This window comes from Oryzias latipes, chromosome 5 (assembly GCF_002234675.1).
Source record: "Oryzias latipes chromosome 5, ASM223467v1".
NCBI lineage: Eukaryota > Metazoa > Chordata > Actinopteri > Beloniformes > Adrianichthyidae > Oryzias > Oryzias latipes.
This window is the reverse complement of record NC_019863.2, coordinates 25,937,165-25,957,122: the sequence shown is the minus strand read 5'-3', so window position 1 is coordinate 25,957,122 and position 19,958 is coordinate 25,937,165. Positions and strand designations below refer to the sequence as shown.

The 19,958-nt window shown below is 42.4% G+C and overlaps 1 protein-coding gene across 3 annotated transcripts; it reads left to right on the top strand.

Annotated features, from left to right (window-relative positions):
- Positions 1-131: 131 nt before the first annotated feature.
- Positions 132-19,101, top strand: LOC101156246 (death-inducer obliterator 1). Of its 3 annotated transcripts, none has more exons than XM_023955148.1 (15): positions 132-345; positions 2,832-3,811; positions 3,962-4,364; positions 5,631-5,990; positions 7,719-7,938; positions 10,468-11,005; positions 11,116-11,275; positions 11,355-11,471; positions 12,119-12,280; positions 12,520-12,676; positions 12,779-13,298; positions 13,453-13,600; positions 13,688-13,777; positions 13,862-14,057; positions 14,785-19,101. In XM_023955148.1, exons 2-15 carry the CDS (start codon positions 2,988-2,990, stop codon positions 18,534-18,536), a joined length of 7,647 nt encoding a protein of 2,548 aa, XP_023810916.1. In that variant the 5' UTR covers positions 132-345; positions 2,832-2,987; the 3' UTR covers positions 18,537-19,101. The 3 variants fall into 3 exon arrangements, with proteins under 3 accessions (XP_023810916.1, XP_023810917.1, XP_023810918.1); XM_023955149.1 differs by having other exon boundaries at positions 132-349; XM_023955150.1 differs by having other exon boundaries at positions 133-345; positions 12,119-12,232.
- Positions 19,102-19,958: the final 857 nt, after the last annotated feature.

The following is a 19,958-nucleotide window of genomic DNA, read 5'->3' as shown; positions in this document are numbered from 1 at the left end:
ACTTGAGTATAAGGTTATGATTCTGTGTGGTAAGTCAGCAATTGTGGCCTCAAACTCTGTATTATGTATTTATTATTTTTGACGAAAAAATGTTAGTATAGATTTTCAATGTCCTTATTGTATCGTTTTTTTTAATCGATTTTGATTAGATGTGTCACACTACACGGCTGTAGACTGAACACAAAGGTCCCATGTCGGGGATGTTCCCCTCCCGGTCTGTAGGGGCGCTGTAGCGCTGGGCGTTTTGTCTAAACCGTCAGCCATCTGCCGCAGTCAGTTAGATCCAAGGGAATGGAAAATGGAGGACTGACTGAAGAGAAAACGAGGGCACGGCATTTGTAAAATGTAGGTGAGTAGAATTAGTGTTAGTTTGTTGAGATAGAAGTAGCCTTTTAGAAATTTTCCGGGAAAAGAAAGTCACACCTTAGCCTGGTTAATGCTGTTGTGGTCGTTCCGGTGCTGGTATCGGGAGATGAGAATGAACTCGATCGATGCTCACGATGTGTGTTAGCCTTGCCAGTTACATGCGCAAGACCGCAAATTAAACATTTGACGGGACCCCTTACATGAATGAACACTTAAATTTAACTGAATAAAAAGAAAACAATTTAGGTTTTTTTAGTCAGTTCTAGTTTTCTATTTTATTTGTGTTGCTTACTTTTATTTCGGTTAAAGTATTTCGCTAGCAGCTACCTATTAGCGTTAGCTTGTCTTGCTAGCTACATCCGTTGGCATTTGTTTGCAGATCAGTGCTGTTCGGGTAAATGTATATTGACAACGTGTCGTATCTTTTTAAGTAAACATTGCTGCTGTTAATTAAATAATTGATCATCCGATTTACACGATAAATTGGCTGTAGTGAAACCATCATTCAGAAACGTGTGAAATTTTGTTTCGGAGCCATGTTATCTGACGGGAATCGGCCACATTAAAAACAGCTTTACCAATTTGTTTGACCATTGCCAGGAGTAAAATGTATTTTTTATACAACCAGAAAGTCAGTAAAATAGAAAAATATAGTTGTTGCTAGTTTTACCATGTTCGGTGATCAAGGCTGTGTTATGTACGCCCCAGGCAGGCACTGGCTTCTTCTGCAGCAACAACTGTCTGCTCCAGCAGCGTTAAACGTCATAAATCGTAACTCTATACCCATAATGTGTGTGTAGAGTTATGTTGTTTTGTTCATATTTTTGCTACGAATTTGTTTTTTGTATAGGCCCCTCCTGCTGCTCCACTTACTTAGCAACGGCTGACTTCTTTCACGTGGCACGAGCGATGAAATACCTTTATTATTCAATCGCTCGAAATGTTTTCTATTTACTACTTTTACCGCGTCAATCAAAAACGTAACGTAACGCGGCGTTTGCATGTGTTTTGAAAACGTTCGAATTACTTCCGGTGTCACTTTAAATGCGTTTTGGATCGCGACTAACCAGCGGATAACCTAGCTACCTTTACTGCAACTCAAAACCCGTTAAAACAATGATTTTTACTACTACACAGTTACTCGTGTAGCTGTTTTCCTGTTCTTTTAAACGTTTTATATATTTTGTTCTCCCCTTTTTTGTATGCAGATTATTTTTAAACATACATGGTTCCATTTTGTGAAACTGTTGTATTGCTCCAATTGGTTAATGCACTTTATAATGCTCTTTATTTAGACTTTGTTTTTGTAGCTTTTATTTTGCAGATGGTTTGCGGGACTGCGTGCTCACACGCGTCCAGAAAAGAAATAACCAAAATCCATGTACATTAATTATTAATATTAGAAATTCTCATTACAGTGGAGAATAATATTTTTTTGTAATGTAAATTGAGCTGCGGATATCATTGCAACAGATACATATTCAGATGACGAGTTTGATTCTGGATTTTGAACAATGCCCTTTTAAAAACAGTTTTAACATTAAAAGTGACATTATCTCGGCATCTTTAGTTTTATTGTTATTTGAAGAGTTTTATCTCTTTTAAATGTTATTATTCTTAAACCATTATAAAAAGAAACATGCACAAAAGGAACATGTTATTTCTACAACATATCACTACGGTGCACACAGGTTTAATGAGTTGAAGCAGCGTGAAATATTTTGGTATATGTAAGGTTTACTGCAGCCAAACATTGCCCGACTCAAGAATGCCGTTAACGTATCCACCAGCATTGACAAAATGAAAATAATATTAAGGCAATGGGTGCTTTATAAAATTTCTAAGACATTACCTGAATCTATTAAAATATTTTGCATTTGATGGAAAATGTTTTTTTTTGTCAGAAAAGGATCAAACAAGTAACGCTTTGGGTCTTTAACACTTTATTATTAATGTATTATACTGATGCATTTGTGCTTTGCTGTATGCCTTAAAAGCAGCCTCGGGGCTGTTTTGTACCATTTAGTCATGTTACTTATTATTAATGACAATAAGTCTGTTTTTATGTCCAAAATGTTTTGCTACGGAAAATTTCAGATTAAAACATAAATTATACAAAAATCATTTGTGATCTACTCACAGTACTGAAATACAAATGTTTTTAAAGCAAATATTTTTGAATATCCGATGTAAACGTATTCTGGCTTGGCCTAAACTTTAGTAGCCCATGAAAACATAGTAGTTTTAAGTCTTTCCCACTCTAAACTATTGACATTCTGTGTGAGTGGTATTATGTTGTTAATTTAGAGGAATGTCAGTCTTGATTAAGACTAAATGAATGTTGGTTGGGTTGTGGTATTGTCTGATTTAAACTTTCTTCTTGAAATCGTGTATTTGTGGCCCCTCTTCCTGTTAGCCATGTGGTCGTAGTGTTGTAGTTTGTTGATCGCTTCCTTTGTTTACAGGCTTTGGAGAAGAAGATTGTAAGCATGAAGAAGAGTTCAAAACTGAGAGGCAAAATGTGGCAACCCATTTGCTAGAGAAGCCAGATACATATTTGAAGCCCAAAAGCGTTGAGAAGAGAGCTCTGGGATTTTGTCAGTCAACTGTTGCAACAAGAAATGCCAGGCGAGACTGTGACTGACAGCCCTGAAACCCGCTGTCCAGTACGGCGAAGTGGCAGACAGCCTAAGCGTACTGACAAGCTGGAAGAATTTCTCTCAACTGCCAAAAGAGGATTAAGAAAGAGCGCTCCCCCAAGTGGGGATAGTGGAGATCCTCCTTCTCAAACTCCAACTGATGCAGAGACTGCTTCAGAAGCCAGCTTTGATGGCAGTGTTGACTTCAAGGCTTCAGAGGACAAAACTGATTCCCCAGAGAGGAAGACGAGAAGCGCTACAAAGAAACAGACTCAGAAGACGCCACAGAGAGGAATGCAGACCAGACGGAGTGGCAGAGTAGCAGCCAAGGATGAGGGAAGCTCTGAGAATGAGGAGGATAATAAAGATGAAATCAAAAAGGATCCAGATCAGGGGACAGGAAACAAAGACAAAAACAGTGACCCTGATGTTGTAGAGAGCAATGATACAACACCGCCTCAGCAGGAGCAAGACTCTAAGAATGAGGAGAAAACAGAATCTGAGGTGAAAAATGAAAACGCTGAAGACTCCGAGGACAAGCCTCCAGCTTTAACGGAAAGAAGTGGACCGTTAAGAACATATGTCAATAAAAAGAGGGCAGCAAAAAAGAACAGTACACCTGTCAGAGTTGTTGTGAACAAAAACACTGCTCCTACTAAGCCTAAAACTTCTGTTAAGACAAGCAAGCCCCAAATGGATGAGGAGGAGGATGACGATTCGTCTTCATCTTCGTCTTTAGATGAATCTGATGGAGGCTATGACCCCAATGCGTTATACTGCATCTGTCGTCAGAAACACAACAAACGGTAGGTTTTTTTTAAGTGGTTACTGCTACATTGTTGCATTTATTTTAATACTTAAATCTAGAAAATTTAAATGACAAACCCCATGAAACATTTGTAGGCAAAAGCCTGTTGCATTCTTGGTCTTTTTGTGATTGGTCCCTCTCCATCTAGATTTATGATTTGCTGTGACCGCTGTGAAGAATGGTTCCATGGGGACTGTGTCGGAATCACTGAGGTCCGTGGACGCCTGTTGGAAAGAAATGGTGAAGACTACATCTGTCCCAACTGCACTGCCAAGAAAAACCAAGTGGTCAGACCTGCCACGTCCCTCCTGTCTACAAGTGCAGATTCAGCCAGGTCCACTGTTTCTGCAGGTGGCTCTTCTGCCACTGCTCCCTCCTCTGGTTCTTCTGAAAAATCTGCTGTCAGTGGAGCAAACATTCAGGCTGTAGCACCACCATCTTCCACAGTAAGTGGGGCAGAGGAGAAAGCATCGGAGGACCTGGGCATCAAAGGTCGGATAGAGAAGGCTACAAATCCAACTGGAAAAAAGAAGATAAAGATTTTTCAGCCGGTACGTCTCTGTAGCTGATATAAACAAGAGTTTCCCCCTACTAATGGATTTTATTAGGTTTTCATAGTCTGTCATTGTTGTAGTTCATAATTAAATGACCTGCTTTTTCTGAACTCTATCTTCACTAATATTAGTGAACACAGCGGGTTGTTTACTCAGAGTACTCTTTCACTGTCCATGCTCAGACAAAGTTACTGCACACGCTGATATAGTATGTTTACGCCTACTAGCAGCTTCGAGGTTTTTTACAGCTTGCCTATTTTGCCAACATGCAACCCTCAGTGTTCACACGTTGAGTCCAGTAGATGCCCAACTTGAGCCCTGGACCGCCTGTCCCTTTGTTGTCATCTTTGTACGATTTTTTTTTTTGTGTAATATAAATAGTCTTGGGTTTGCCCCGTATAGAACCGAGAGCTCTGTGGCACAGGAGTTTTGTGCCTGATAATGGAGTGATTACATCAACTAAATCAGTGTTTCCCAGCCCTGGTCCTCGGGGAACACTGTCCTGTAGGGCTTCACAATATGAGGAAAACTTGGGATTTGCGATTGTAGTGGTCAATTTTGCAATGACGATATAACTTGGGATACATGAACAAATGGCAAAGCTACTAAATACATCATTTCCATTTCACTGCAACAGTTTAATTGATATTAAAGTCAACATAGCTAAAGTTACACTCCAAATGACCCTCGTCTGCATAGGAGGCGGGCATCTAACGTCAAAGGGCTCCATCTGATTGGTCAAATGCATAAAGGGATTTATTTGATTAAATACTTCAAGCTGCCGTAAGATTGTTGAAGCACATTTAAGTACCCTTTATCACAATTTTCGCGATATCTGTATGCACGCAATAAGGATACATTTGGGATTTATTGTGCAGGCCTACCGTCTTCCACGTTGTTTTCCATGTTGGCCTCCTTATGCGCACCTGATTCAGCTAATCAGCGGGTTTTGTAGAAACTTGACAATGACAGTCATCAAAGGCAGGTGGGTTTGAGCAGGGTAGGATTATAAAAATGCAGGACAGTGTTCCCCGAGGACCAGGGTTGGGAAACACTAAACTAAATGAAGTTTGCTTGGGTTTGCTACAAGTAAATTCTTAATCCCACAAATGTGAAATGTAGGGTGGCAGGGTAAACGGGATACCTATCAATAAGAGTATCAAGTATATCCAATAATCCAATAGGTTTATGCCTCTGGTATTTAATGCAGGTTGAAATATCTGTCATTCGCTGTTGATTTAATGTTGCACTGACTCCAACCAGGGGGTTCAGCTGGCAGTTCAACCGAAGGCAGCGCAGAAGGCTTCACGAATTACGGAAACCAAGGCTTCCCCATCGGTTGAACAGAAAGCATCAGCCGACACCGAGCAGAAGGTCGCCTCTGTTGTGGAAGTGAAGACGTCACCAGAAGTGGAAGTGGTGGAGGACAAGTCCGGGCAGAAGGCCGAGGATGACTCTTTCTCTCCAAAGTGCATTGGACCTGGTTGTGCTAAGAATGCTCAGCCAGATTCTGTGTACTGCGGCCACGACTGCATTCTGCGACATGCCGCCGCCGCCATGAAGTCCATCAGTGATGTCAAAGAGCCCAAGGACAAGGCTCCCATAAGCAAGTCCACAGCAAAGGTAACCCGGACTGACTGAAATACATTGCCGAAATGAAAGAAAACGTATCTTCAGTCACGAGTCATTGCTTTTAATGCTGACTTTATTTGACTCTTGGGAATTGTTTGCATGTCTGATTTGTATTAGTAAAAGGTTTGAAGGCAGCTTTTTTGTGAACTGTATTCAGGGCTTACGCTTTTTGTTAGCATTGCAATAAAAAGTGTTTTGATTTCCTCTGCCGACGTTCAGTAAATCCAGGGTTTGAAGTTCAGGAGGTGATGTAGATCTGAAGTTTGTTTTTTTGGGTTGACTTGTGAGAAATAACACGGGTTGGATATTACAAAGTGTTTTTAAAAAAAATGTTTTTTTACTCTGTTTTCTTCTCTTGTTGGGATAATTTGGTTTGCATGGGAATTGCAGCGGGCTTTTGCTGAAGACTTTTCTTTCCATTTTCCAAAAAGGACTCATGTGTCTTTAGTTTAAAGTTGGGGGGGAACTTTGCACTATACTTTTTTTGAAAACCTTTTTTCCTGATGAAAATATCTAAAAAAAATCAACACATGATATTCTTTCTTTTGTATCAGAATTTTGAAGTGCCTCTTTAAAACAATTTGAAGAAGAGGTCCATAAATTGCCTCCTGGTGGATGTTTCTTCTCCCAACGTAAATGGCAATTTAAGTAAAGGCATAAATAATAAAAACGCTTTATATAAGCAGACCATTTCTATCACAAGATGGTTTAATTGTTTAGGGACTTGGCTTTAAAATCTGCAGAATTCTCCAACAGACTTCTTTTTTCCCTCATAATAATGAAATTAGTATAAAAATGTGTCTAATCCTGCGTTTTTCATATTATTTAATGCTTTATTATGAGAAAGGGGAAAAGTGGCACATATGAACCTGATAAAATATTACATCAGTCATTTCAAATGGCGGCTTGCTTCAGCCTTCAGGAGCCTTGAGGTCAGAAGGTCATGTTGATGATAGAGGTCAAAGGAAAAGAAACAGACTTTCAGATAAATAAAAGTGCTTTTACTGTTGTAAATATGCACTTAGATTAACTCAAAATAGTAAAAAAATTAAGAGAAGTCAGAAGAGTCAGACATTTGAAAGAATGAACTCCTCCTGGATTTTGTCCAGATATAAATGTTAAATCTACTTTATTATTTCCATAAATGAACAAAAAGCTGTCAGACATTTTGTGTGGTCTCATTTTTACGCTAAGAAGCAGTTGAATAGGTATAACTGATCTTGAGGCTAAAAATGTAAAGAGAAACTGTGCTGCCAGTGTTAAAGCTGAGCTCAGATGGTGCTGCTGATGATTTTATTGCATAGATTTTAAGCTCAGTTCCTGAAGTTAACATTTTACTAATGAATTATACCTGCAAACAACTTAATACGTTTTGATTTGACTTACAAACACTGCAGAGGACATGAATACCTTTGCATTGTTAAATTAAAACTGACTTAAAAATAAAAAAGTAGTTATGCTTTTGTTTTATTTTTTTATATTTCTCAGTTTTTCATTAAAGTAATTAACTGTAAATGGAAATGGTTTATTTCAAGCAATCAAAAAAAAAAAAACGAAATTAACAGCAGAAATATACATCGATATACAGATATATCAAACTCTGAATAATTACTTGTGATATTGCTTGGAAATCACAATACATTAAAATGAATTTAATAAAAATGCACTTCCTGCTTGAGGAAAATGTCTGAATGTGTGTGTTTCCTTCCCTTTGTGCAGGTGAGCAGTGCAGCTGGAAAGAGGACACAGAAGAGAACGCAGGAGGAGTCGGACAGCGAGGAATCCCTGGGCCCGGGTCCTGATGAAGACGATGAGGACGAGCATGCGGAGGAGCATCCGCCGTCTCCAGCCACTGCTTCCTGGTCCAGCGACCATAATTACATTGCCGTAACACCAGAAAAGACTACACCCATATCACCAACAGTGTTAAACAAAAAGTGTATGTATCTCTTTGAAGGTCTTCAGCTGTTGTTGAAATCACCGTTTTTTCCATTTTATACGTATTTATATGTGTTTCCTGTCACGCTAACTTCACCTAGAAATGATTTTTTTTTTCTTCGTTTTGCGGGGAAAAAAACCCACGAACTGAACTGTACGTTACGTTCCCTTTTTGAAGTTTTGTGATTCTGACCACTTGTAAAGTTTTTGCTAAACGGTGGCAGCTGTGGAACAGGTAAGTCTCCCTTAAGGTCTTTGGTAAGTTTTCAGGGGTCAAAGGGGCACACAGATTTCAAACCTTCACTAAACCTCTGCTGCTTCCTAGTGTTTGCTGAGCGGTTTTCAGGGTTAATTCCTGCAGTTAAACTTAAGTGCAGGTTTCTGCCAGCAGCTTGAAAGATGCAGCCATTCTGCAGCTTTTGATAAGTGACAGATCAGTGAAGAAAACCATCGTTGACTGGACATGGATACTGCAGGAGTATCCGGATCCAGGCCTCATGGGCTGCTAAGCAACCCTGTCATTGAAGCCTCTCATTGGTGAAGCACACCTGATCCAGCAAAAGGACATGGTTTCTGGAAAACAAGCAGGACAGCAGCCTGGAGGCCTGATCCAGGCTAAACATAGTGATCACTTCCATTGCTTTCATGCCAGTGTGTTTCGGAAGGTGCTGACACTGGAGATCCTCCCCTTGTTTAAATGAAGTTTTAAGGCTGTTTATGATGTCCAATGTGGGAAGCTTAAAGAGGAGGAGCCTCGTGTAGTAGGGGTTCAGAGAAGAAAGATGTGTGCTCTTTTGGAGTACGTTTTTCTGTGTTCTGCCTAACTTGCCTTCACAAGCCTTACTACTTCCTGGTTTCATGACCTCAGCTGTCCGTGGCCCCACTCGAAATCCTTCTCCAACAGGTAGGTGTCTGAATTGCAGCTTACGCAGTGGTTCATGTGGAGATGATGAAATCAGTGGTTGAAAGTAGTGTTTTTGCTTTACTTTCTCTTTCCAAGTTGTTTCAGTTTTATATTGAATATGATGCATCATTTCTCTTCAGCAAAGTGGCTTTAAAAATAAAAGGTGATAAACAGATTTATGGATGCCTCGATTGTTTATATGAGGAGTGTTTGGTTGCGTTTAGGACCAGTTCAGCCTAAAGTTGTTCACGTCGGTTCGATCTGAACGCGATGCAGAGTTTTGTGAGAGCCTGGAGAGTCGGTGGGCCGCTGGACACAGAAGAGCTTCTTCCATGAAGACCAGACCTGGAGCGCTGCTGTGAAATCCAGAAAACCTCTGCAGGCGATGATGGAGGCTGATGACGCCTAAACAAGACAGAAGAAAACTTTACGATTTTGCACTTGATGCACATCAAGGAAAATGTTGAAGACCTGGATGTTCATCTTTCGGCACATGATTGATTTAATGATCAAAGAATGACTTATTGAAGGCTTCTGGTGATGGTATCTGTTAGAAATAAGCGTTCATGTATGCATATGTACCCTCATACTCACGACTGTGGCCACTGAGTTGACTGAAGAGGAGAGCGAAGCTCATCATTTGCCACCGTTCTTGCCATTTCGTTGCTCACAAACTAAACGCCACAGAAAACAGTTGGTGCTTTGATCCTGACCTTCTTGTCCTGCTTCATCAGTGGTCCGTTGGCGCCGTGACTATTGTCAAGTGGCTCACAGTTAAACCCGCAAGTGCATCTAAAAGCTAAAGTAGAAGAAACATAAAAAAGTGAAATTCATCGAGTTCATGAATGAAATTGTGCAAATGTGGACATTTAACAAATGGACTTGTGAGAAATTAGATTTAGGTGGTAAACGTCCCATTTTGATGTTAGAGGTCATGTAGTGTATGATTATAATGTAGCTGATTGATCCAGTAATCTGTTCCAAAATATAAGATTAGGATATTCTTTGTTTTCATAAAGTTTACTTCTAGTTTGGGTTGCAACATAAAGCAGAAGACAAACCAATCTAGAAGATGGTTAAAACTCCTTTTAGACTGGCATGAAGCCTCCAGCAGCTATGTTTTAGTTTTAGGAATTTGTAGTTTGATCATAATGTTTCAGTGTTTAGGATCATTCACAAACCCCTTTACGCAAAATGAACCTTCTACTCCTGTTTGGATGGGATGTCATGCGACCTTATTGACCTCTGATGCATTATGTCATATTTAAGATTTTACCTGGATGCGTTGTGTCTTTTAAGGACATCTTTAATTATAGCGGCATGTATATTCAACTAATTTACAATAAAGTGGGTTTTTACATATTCATGTGGTTCAACTTTTTCATTTAGAAATATTTTCTGCTTTGAACCGCGATGCTGAAATGATAAGTTGGGTACATTTTGAAGTCTGTCCTTTGGTTTTTGATGTCCCAGCTTTCAGTCATGCTGTAAAATTGACCAAAAGCCATACAATGACAAAAACCAAGTCAGCTTTTTCTATTAGTACTTCAAACTGAGTTTTGTTTCTGCTTAAAATAAATTTGGTATCTGCTAATGTAAAATATTGGATCTTGTTCTTGATTGCAGCTCCTCCCAAAGAAGAGAAGCAGGCTGTGAAGGAACCAGCTCCATCTCCTGAGAAGTCCAGCTCCACATCGACGACACAAAGCAAAGCCAAAGCAAAAAACAAGTCACCCCCAAGCAAAGCTGCAAAAGGTTCATCCAAAGGGAAGAAATCTTCAAATCCACCCGCTGACTCAAAGACATCTAAAAAACCTTCAGCTCCGCCGACCAAAAATTCATCACAGTCCAAGAAACTGAGCTCACCGTCCACCCCTGCTCCATCCCCCTTTCCTCCAGGCCCCATCCACGCCACAGGTGCTCTACGAGTCACCAAGTCCAACTTCACCATCCCCAAGAAGCAGCCCCAAAAGGAGGCCAAGTCCCAAAGCCCATCTCCTTCTTCGAGAACTTCATCGGCTTCAGCATCTTCCACTCCCCCCAGCCAGTCTTCATCTTCCAGGTCTACACATCCGCCCGCCCCAATGTCCCCCATGAGACCTCCACCCAACACCCAGATGAGACAGAACATCCGCCGCTCTCTGACAGACATCCTCTTCAAGAGGTGAGTGTCACAAAGCTGAGTTTAGAATCATCTTTTTGTGCTTTCATGCTCCACGAACGAGTCCTCACATAAAGCAATGTTGTTGTGCGTGTCCCCCACCCCCACACCAGAGTGAGTGACAGTGATGATCTGAAAATGACTGAGAACGAGGTGGGAAGGCTGGCGTTTGCCATCGAGAAGGAGATGTTTAACCTGTGTCTGAGCACAGACAGCAAGTACAAGAACAAGTACAGGACCCTGATGTTACACCTGAAGGATCCGAAAAACAAAGTGAGCTTACGTTCCTAAGGTCTGAACTGTTTCTGAGAAGTCTCACTCTTTCTGACGATGTGGTCGATGTCCGTCTCAGGGCTTGTTCTACAAGGTGATGGGAGGTGATGTCACGCCCTTCAGGCTGGTGCGACTCGGCGCTGAGGAACTGGTTTCCAGAGAGATGTCGGAGTGGAGGAGGCGTGATGCTCCTGAGGTAAAAGTTACATCTCTCTTTTTCAGGATGTTCTCATCATAGCAGTGTTGACAGCGGGCCCAGGACTCATTCACATGTAGTGACATAAAAAAATTACTAACTTGGAGCCAGTAGTCATTCAAGTAGTGAATATTTGTTTTTCTGTTCCATCTATTAATTCTGGACTGTATTTTCTACATATATCAGCTTTGGTTCTGACTGCCAATAGAGTTATTGTTGCCCAAGCGCTTCTCTTTCTCCTGAGTGTGAAAAAAACTTGGGTTTTTCTAATACTATTATTTATGAAAAAACAAAATTTTAACTCAACTTGACAAATAAAAAACCTTTTATTATTAAAATCTCTGGCTACCAAATTCAAAATATCGATCTTTTGAATTTGTAAAAAATGTTGTTTTCATGAAAATATTACCTTCCTTCAAGCCCCCAAATGTTTAGTTTTTTTCTTGTGAAGTGTTGAATCTTCTTTCTTTTTTCTGTTTGTAAGCAAATAAAATCACGGCACCCAAAATTTTTTTTCCCTTGGCTTTGAGCCAAATATATTAACGTTAGATTTACAGAGTTCCTTGTAAGAATTGAACGACCTTTTAAAGCCAGAGAAAGCAACTGCTTACATTAGATTCCAGCGGCTTGATTGGTTTCCTCTGCAGTCTCAGGCACACAGTGCGAGGGCTCAGTTGGGTCAGAACTGGCAGGGAAACAGGCATGAACCTGGCTCCCACAGCACAGATATGGAGGATGCGCCACCAACATCTGATGCGGATGTATGTATTTCTGCCAACACTTCAGCTTCTCGCACGGGTTCTGCTGCAGTAAGTGGTGGAGAGCTGCTTCCTTTCTTCTTTCACCCTTTCTGTCTTTAAGCATGAATTTCTCACAGTTTGTCACGTTTAGCCAAACTGCTCAGATGATAATCCTAACCAGCCTGTTACCTTTCTTTCTATGCTTTTATCTGGCTTGCAGAAAACACAACGCTGCCATAGAAATGTGATTGTAGATGCTTTCTGTTTCCCTCCTGTTTGACATGCACATTCTAATGCATGTTTTTCAGGAGCAAGATGAGTCTGCCTTGGCTCCTGCTCAGTCTTCTGCCGTTGACAGCAGCAGTGACAGCAGCAATGTGGCGGATGTTTTCAGCAGCATGCTCAAAGACACCACATCTGAACACAGGACTCATCTGTTTGACCTCAACTGTAAAATATGCACAGGTAACAAGAAAGATGGATCTGCTGTTGAACCGACCATGTCTTCAGTGACTATTTGTATTTGAAATACCTCTTTTCTCTTTCTGTGTTTTATTTACACTCAAGGACTGAAAGCGGAGGACGAACCTGCTGCTAAAAAAGCCAAACTCACCAGGAAGCCTGACACGAAGCCCCCCAGGCCAGACTCACTTTCTTCCCGGCCAGCAGACGCCTCTCCTGTCACTCAAACGCAAAGCTCCACAGCGTATCAGCACCAGGGTTCTTCTGCTTTTCCATCCCATCAGCCCAGCTTGGAGCCAGACGTTTCAGAACCCCAACCTTCAGTCTATCAGGAGGGCCCCAGCATTATGGCCCCTCCAGTTCAGGCCCCTCTAACTGTGGCCCCTGCTGTGTCCTCTGTCAGCATCAGCCGCAGAGACCCTCGTGTAGCCAGGCACGCCTCTGTGCTAAATGTTTCCCTAACTGCCCCAGAGAAACCCAACATCAACGCAGCCGAGCCTCTTCCAGCTCCTGTGGTTACTCTGATGGAGCCCGGAGTGAAATCGCTGCTGCCCATGCCTCCGGCTCCACTCCCTCCACCCGCTCCACCCGCTTTAGTGACTGTGCCCAAGCCTTCTAAAACAAGGTGCTCCATCTTATCATGCACCCTCATGATAACCGTTTTTAATTTGTCCTGTGTTAACAAAATAAAAGTTGACTGTTGGCAACTTTTAAGGACTTTCATTTGAGTACATCTGAGAAAATGCAAAGTGATTGAAATGATGGTGTTGGTTTTACAGTACCACTGAGCCCCCACCAGAGGGAGAAACTGCTATCTTCCTGCATGGACAAGAAAAGCTGTGGAAAGGTTTTATCAACATGCAGTCAGTAGCCAAGTTTGTGACCAAGGCGTACCTGGTCTCTGGATCATGTGAACATCTGAAAGAGGTAAAAGAAATTTGGTCAATGTTAAATCCAATTTAAGTGAGACACATCTCGGTGGATGCATCTTCATCTTTCTACATTTGTGTGCAGGATTTGCCAGACACCATACATGTTGGAGGCCGGATACCCCCCGGCACTGTGTGGGACTATGTTGGGAAGTTGAAAACCTCCCTCTCCAAGGTTTCTAACGCAAAAACACAAAGAAGAGCACGTCAGCGTAGTTTAAGTTATTTATGTGATATTTAATTATTTTTCCTCTCTTAGGAGCTGTGTCTGATACGTTTCCACCCAGCCACAGAGGAAGAGGAGGTTGCATACGTCTCTCTGTTCTCATACTTCAGCAGCAGAAAAAGATTTGGTGTGGTGGCAAACAACAGGGGCCGCATCAAAGACCTTTATCTGATCCCGCTCGGCTCAAACGACCCACTACCCTCCAAACTGTTACCGTTTGATGGGCCAGGTAAGCAAAGGGGAGCTCAAACGTCATTTGTCTCAAAATCTTTGATTAAATCTTCTTTTCTATTTTTATGGCGGTGAGAATTTGAAAGGTTACCTTCGAAACTGAATTGAGGGCTTATTTAGGGTTTTTTAACAGTAAAGGAGTTCTCGTGCCATCAGAATCTAGGAAAATGACATCACCGGTTTTTATGTGTCTGATCTCACATTTCAATTAAAGTTGCTTTGCAGTCTGTGCCATTTCCTCCCAGACTCAGAAACGTTTTTTTGTCTCAAACACTGAACACATACATATCATCTTTTTTTAATTATGATTTTATAAAAAGGGTTTCTGTTTACAGACAGACCAAAACATTATAGTGCAAAAAGTCATTACACCCAATTATGAAATGTATGCACCTTGTTTATGAAGGAACTGAGAAACTCAGTTATGTCACAACAGTCCTTTTTACAGATGCATTAGTTAACATGCAACTCATGAAACAAGATCTACAACGGTCTCATCGTTCCAACTAACCAACTGTAAAACTGGAATATGAAAGTAGATTTGTTGCTTAGATACGATCCAGGTTTTGGAACTCCCTTTGTAATTCAAAGACAGTACCTGAGAATTTATTTTCTCTTAGAAAATTATGAGCCTTCATTCTATGTTGCTTTTTAAAAACATTGATACATTATAATAAACACACTTCATATATAAAAACTGATGGAAATGTATTTGCTTTCTGCAGGACTTGAACCTGCTCGTCCTAACCTCCTGCTGGGGCTGCTAATCTGCCAGAAGGACAGAAAGCGAGCTGGTGCTCAGCTCGAGTCCGAAGATAAACGGTCCAAGATTCAAACCAAAGAACTCGATGAAACCGGCCCACCCAAGCTGCCTGCCGCACTCAGAGCTGAAAGGAGCACACGGCAGAGTCTGGAAACTTCCTTTGGTACCACTCCTCCAGGGTCACCTCCATCTAACGCCTCCGAGACCCCCAGCAGCACTGCATCCACGGTTCTTCCCTTCCCACTGCCTGTCAAAGCTCCAGCACCTACCACCACCGCTGGTCCAGTGCCCTCATCTAGCTCTGCTGCTACCTCTGCAGCGGTCACCAATCCTCTTCAGACCCTCCTCAATACTCTTTTCAGGAAGAAGAAACTTGACTCTGATGCCTCCAACTCTCCGTTGGATCAAGCTGCTGAACTCCCCCCAAGTACGACAATGTCAGATCCTATTGTGCAGCAGTTTTCACAGAATCCCAAAGAGAAACTGCTAGAATTAGATGAGGATGACCGCCCGTATGACCCAGAGGAAGAGTACAACCCCAGTATGGGCTATGAGGTACCAAAGAAGCCCGCTGAGTTGGTGAAATTGGAGGTTTCAAAGGAGGTGGAAGCAAATGAACCAGATGATGTGGCTTATGATCCAGAGGATGACTCTATTTTTGATGAAGTGAAAACATTGGTACCAGGTCAAGCTCATTCTGCTGCTCAGTGTGTAACAGATCCACAAAAGATCATTGAGAACCTGAAAAGGATTGGTGATCAAGCATTGCTGAAATCTGAACAGAAAGCATCATCCACCACAGCCCTCAGTGCTCCAGTCACACTGGTAACCCCACCTCCAGAATTGATTTTGGCCAGTAGTCAGCTGCTTCAGCTAGGCAAGAAAGTTGAAGAACTAGTGAAGTCTTCCTCTGTGGCCCCTTTGATCAACCAGAAGAGAGATCCCAGGCAGGGCAGGGATCCTCGCCTCGCTACAGATGACGATGTTTTAGATCAATCTGAAGAAAAAGAAGATGAGGCTGCTCTGTTGACTGAATCGATTCCTCCTTCAAAGCCTTTGGTGCAGGAGCTGCAGGAGCCGCAGCAGCTCGCAGCTGAAGCTGCAGATTCCTCCCAAAGCCAGGCGGTGGCCCTGCTGCAAGAAGAGAAAGGTGACCCAATGCCATTCATGCCATCCAGTAAAGAAGAAGTGACCATTCCTTTATTGGGTGAGAAGATAGACCCTGATGTAGAGGTCAACTACATGGGGGATGAAGAAATGAAGTCTGAGGAAGAGCACACAAGCAGTGCAGAACTAGAGGTAGACAAGTACAGTCTTTGGCCCAATGCTGCCAGTATCCTGAAATCTGGGGAGGACGACCAACACAGCAGAGACAGTTTTCACAAAGAGTTTGCAGAAAGGTCTATTGTAACCTCCACCATCCCTGTTCTTACTCAGAGCACATTAATGGCTGACAGCCATCCACGTCACATGACGCATCGCACGCCAAGCTTTGATGACGAGTACAGACCTGAAGCAGAGATTCCCCCCCAGTCCAACTTCCCTGCTTCCCATTCCATGCAGGGGCAGAACCTGATAATGAGGCCCCCACATATGTCTGTGATACCATCCATGCAGGCTCCTTCTCCAATGCCAGGACACCCCCCCATGCATGCCCCCCCTCTGCACCTACACGGCCCCCCTTCTGTACGCAGTCCTTCCACAATGCAAGGGGAAAGCAATCAACAGTACGGCCCACGTCCATCTTCTTACCCTCCTTACCAGAACCAGTGGCCCACACAGCTACCTCCTGGACTCCCACCACAGAACATCCTTCCCCTCAGAGGGCCACCCCCACCATTCCCTACAGTTACACAGAGAGGTCCCCTACCACAAATGTTTGAACCCTCTGTCAACGCTCCACACATTGGACAACAGGGCCCCCCTCCAAGCTTGCACCCACGTCCTACTTTTGACAGTCAGAGCAACATACCAACTTCTAGATTCTCTGGTCCTCCACCTCCTTTTAACTTTCCCGTAAACAGGGCTCCGCCTCCACCTTTCCAAGTCCCACCACCTGTTCACTTTGAAAACAGGCTCCCTCCTCCAAACCTCTTCCCAGGCTCCAGGGGTCCCCCACCCTCTCAGTATGCTGACCAGCAGTATAACAAAGACCTGTCTAACAACTCATTCAATACCAACGTGGACCCAAATCAAAATGCACTCCGTTCATTTAGTGACACTCAGGGTCCCCGTTACCGAGGACCCCCACCAAACCAGTTTGAGGAGAGAAGAGGCCCCTCTTTGAGCGGGAACCCAAGCGGGCAACAATTCCCTTCACAAAACCCATTTGGAAACTCCAGGTCCATGTCACCACCCCACCTGGGGTCATTTGAAGAGCACAGAGGGCCACCAACTCGAGAGCCTAGACCCCACCTTTCTCAGCCTTTTGGTGGATCAGAGCGATACCATTTCAATTGGCAGGATGACGACCACAGACCCGTTCGCCACAGTGCACCACTGTTGCCTCCCCCAATGGATGGCCCCCTTGGTCGTTCACGCCACGGAGTCCACAGCCCAGAACACCACAGGGAAGACCTTTGGAGTCGCCATTCCCCTGAAGTGAGGAGGAGGAGGAGCATTTCTCGTGAAGACTCAAAGCCTCAGGGGGGTGAACGCTTTAGTCGCTTTGAAGAAGAACTTGGTCCTGGCTCTGAAGACAGACAGCAAGAGCTGTCTGAGGACCGACGGCGAGACAGAGAGAAAGAAGGTCTTCACAGCAGTAGGTTGCCATGGGACCGGGGACAGGAAAAGCGTTGGAGCCGAGAGCGAGAATGGGACCGAGGAAGAGAAAGAGAGCGGGACCACGAACGCGGCAGAGAAAGCGACCGCAGCAGAGGGAGGGACGAAGAGGAAGAACGGCCCAAGGATCAGGAGTCAGAAAAGAGAAGAGACCGGGAAAGAGAGAGGGAAAGAACTCGGGATTCTGACCGGAGAGATTCTGACCGGGATAGGGCAAGGAACCGAGACCTGGAACGAGACAGAAGACGAGAGAGGTCGAGAAGTCGAGATCGGGACAGGGATCGTGGGAGAGACCGTGGAAAAGACAGAGACAGAGATAGAGACCGAGACAGGGACAAGGACAGAGATCGGGACAAGGAGAAGGACAAGGATAAAGACCGGGACAAAGACAGAGACCGTGATAAAGAAAAGGACAGGGATAGAGACCGAGACAAAGACAGAGACCGGGATAAGGACCGGGACAGAGACCGAGACAAAGAAAGAGACCGCGACCGGGAGAAAGACAGAGATAGGGATAAGGACCGAGACCGGGAGAAAGACAGAGACAAGGATAAGGACCGAGACCGGGAAAAAGACAGAGACAAGGATAAGGACCGAGACCGGGAAAAAGACAGAGACAGGGATAAGGACCGAGACCGGGAAAAAGACAGAGACAGGGATAAGGACAGAGACCGGGAAAAAGACAGAGACAGGGATAAGGACCGAGACCGGGAAAAAGACAGAGACAGGGATAAGGACAGAGACCGGGAAAAAGACAGAGACAGGGATAGAGATAGAGACAAGGACAGAGACCGGGACAGGGATAGGGACAAAACACGAGACAGAGACCGGCATGAGGGGAGCAAAAGCAGAGAAAAGAAGGAAGAGAAAAAGGACAGCAAAGGTCCAAAGGAAAGAACAAAATCTGCAGAAAATGAAAAGAACACTTCTTAGTCTTTGTGTTTTTGACCTTTAGTCCCAGTCTTCACTCACAACTGTAACCAGTCAGACTAATCTGTAGATGTAGATGAGCAGTGTTTCTTTACATTTCCACAGACATGTTCTGTTAGCGAACAAAAAAACGATTTGTATTCTTTGTCACTTGAAAGTTTCTACCTTTGTTTTATCTTAAAAAGCAAAAAAAACAAAACAACCTTAAGTTACTTGTCTGCGACATGTAGAGTAGGTTGAGTCCTATTAAGTGTACCTTCTTGATTCTTTTTTTTTTTTTAAGAAAATGATAATGCAACCGATTAACACACCATTTACAAAATGTAAATATGAACATATTTGTGTACATACTGATGTTTTTAAATTGTACTTTTCTAAGTTGACAAAATAAAAGCCATATATAGAAGACAGAAAATGTGAAGGCAACACTGTTGAGTCCGTGTTCTACTACAGCTTTGTACTTAAGAGCTTTTACTGTCTACAGTGTACAACCCTGAAATATTAGATGTTGATTAAAATGTGCAGATTTTCTTTCAGTTCATGCAATAAAACAGTTTGGAAAAATGAGTGTTTTTGGTTGCACTTCCTTTTTTTGTCTTCTCTTTTAATCAGTACTAGAAGCTGTTAACATTACAGAGCAGAACCCAGACTTCTTCAGATTTAAACATTCTCTGTAGGTCCAAGTTTTATTAATTTTGTTCGTGACCAGAAAAGTACAATACTTAATGTTTTGGCTGAATAGTTAACTATTTTATTCCAATGAAACAGATTTTCTTTAAAAAATCATTTTATAATAAGTCTAGTCAACTTAACTTTACCCATTAGGCTTTATGTCTTTGACATGCTTTCTAAACAAATTCTTGTACAACTTCTAATGCAATACACCAAAACATAATCAGATCCCACATGCTTGAGAGTTTTTTTGGAAAGATTTATGATTTGACAGGTAACAAAATGGAAAATTAGCTTCGCATGACCGGTAAAACAGTCAGGTCTGCACAGAACTTTGGGAAATTCTCAACGTCAAACCTTTTTTTTTTAGATCAAAAAGCATGACAGCTTTAAAAAAACAAAATAAAATATACAATTGAGATAATACATTTTCCTATTTTATAAATATTATATATATTTATAAATAAATATTTATAAATATTATATATATATAATTATATACAATATTACGGACAAAGGCTCAGTATAATATAGAAGTGTTCCTAAAAATGCTTTGCTTTATATGATAGCAATCGTAAAACCATATTTGAGACATTTCTCGCAGCCAAACATCCAGAAAGGTTTTAAATGATCAGTCTTATGCATCTCTGGGTCATTTGGTTTCCCAAAACCCAAATTCTGTGAACCCATGCGTTTAAATATAATTTAGTTGGGAAAACTTGTCAAAAGCATTGAGTTTAAATATGATTTAGA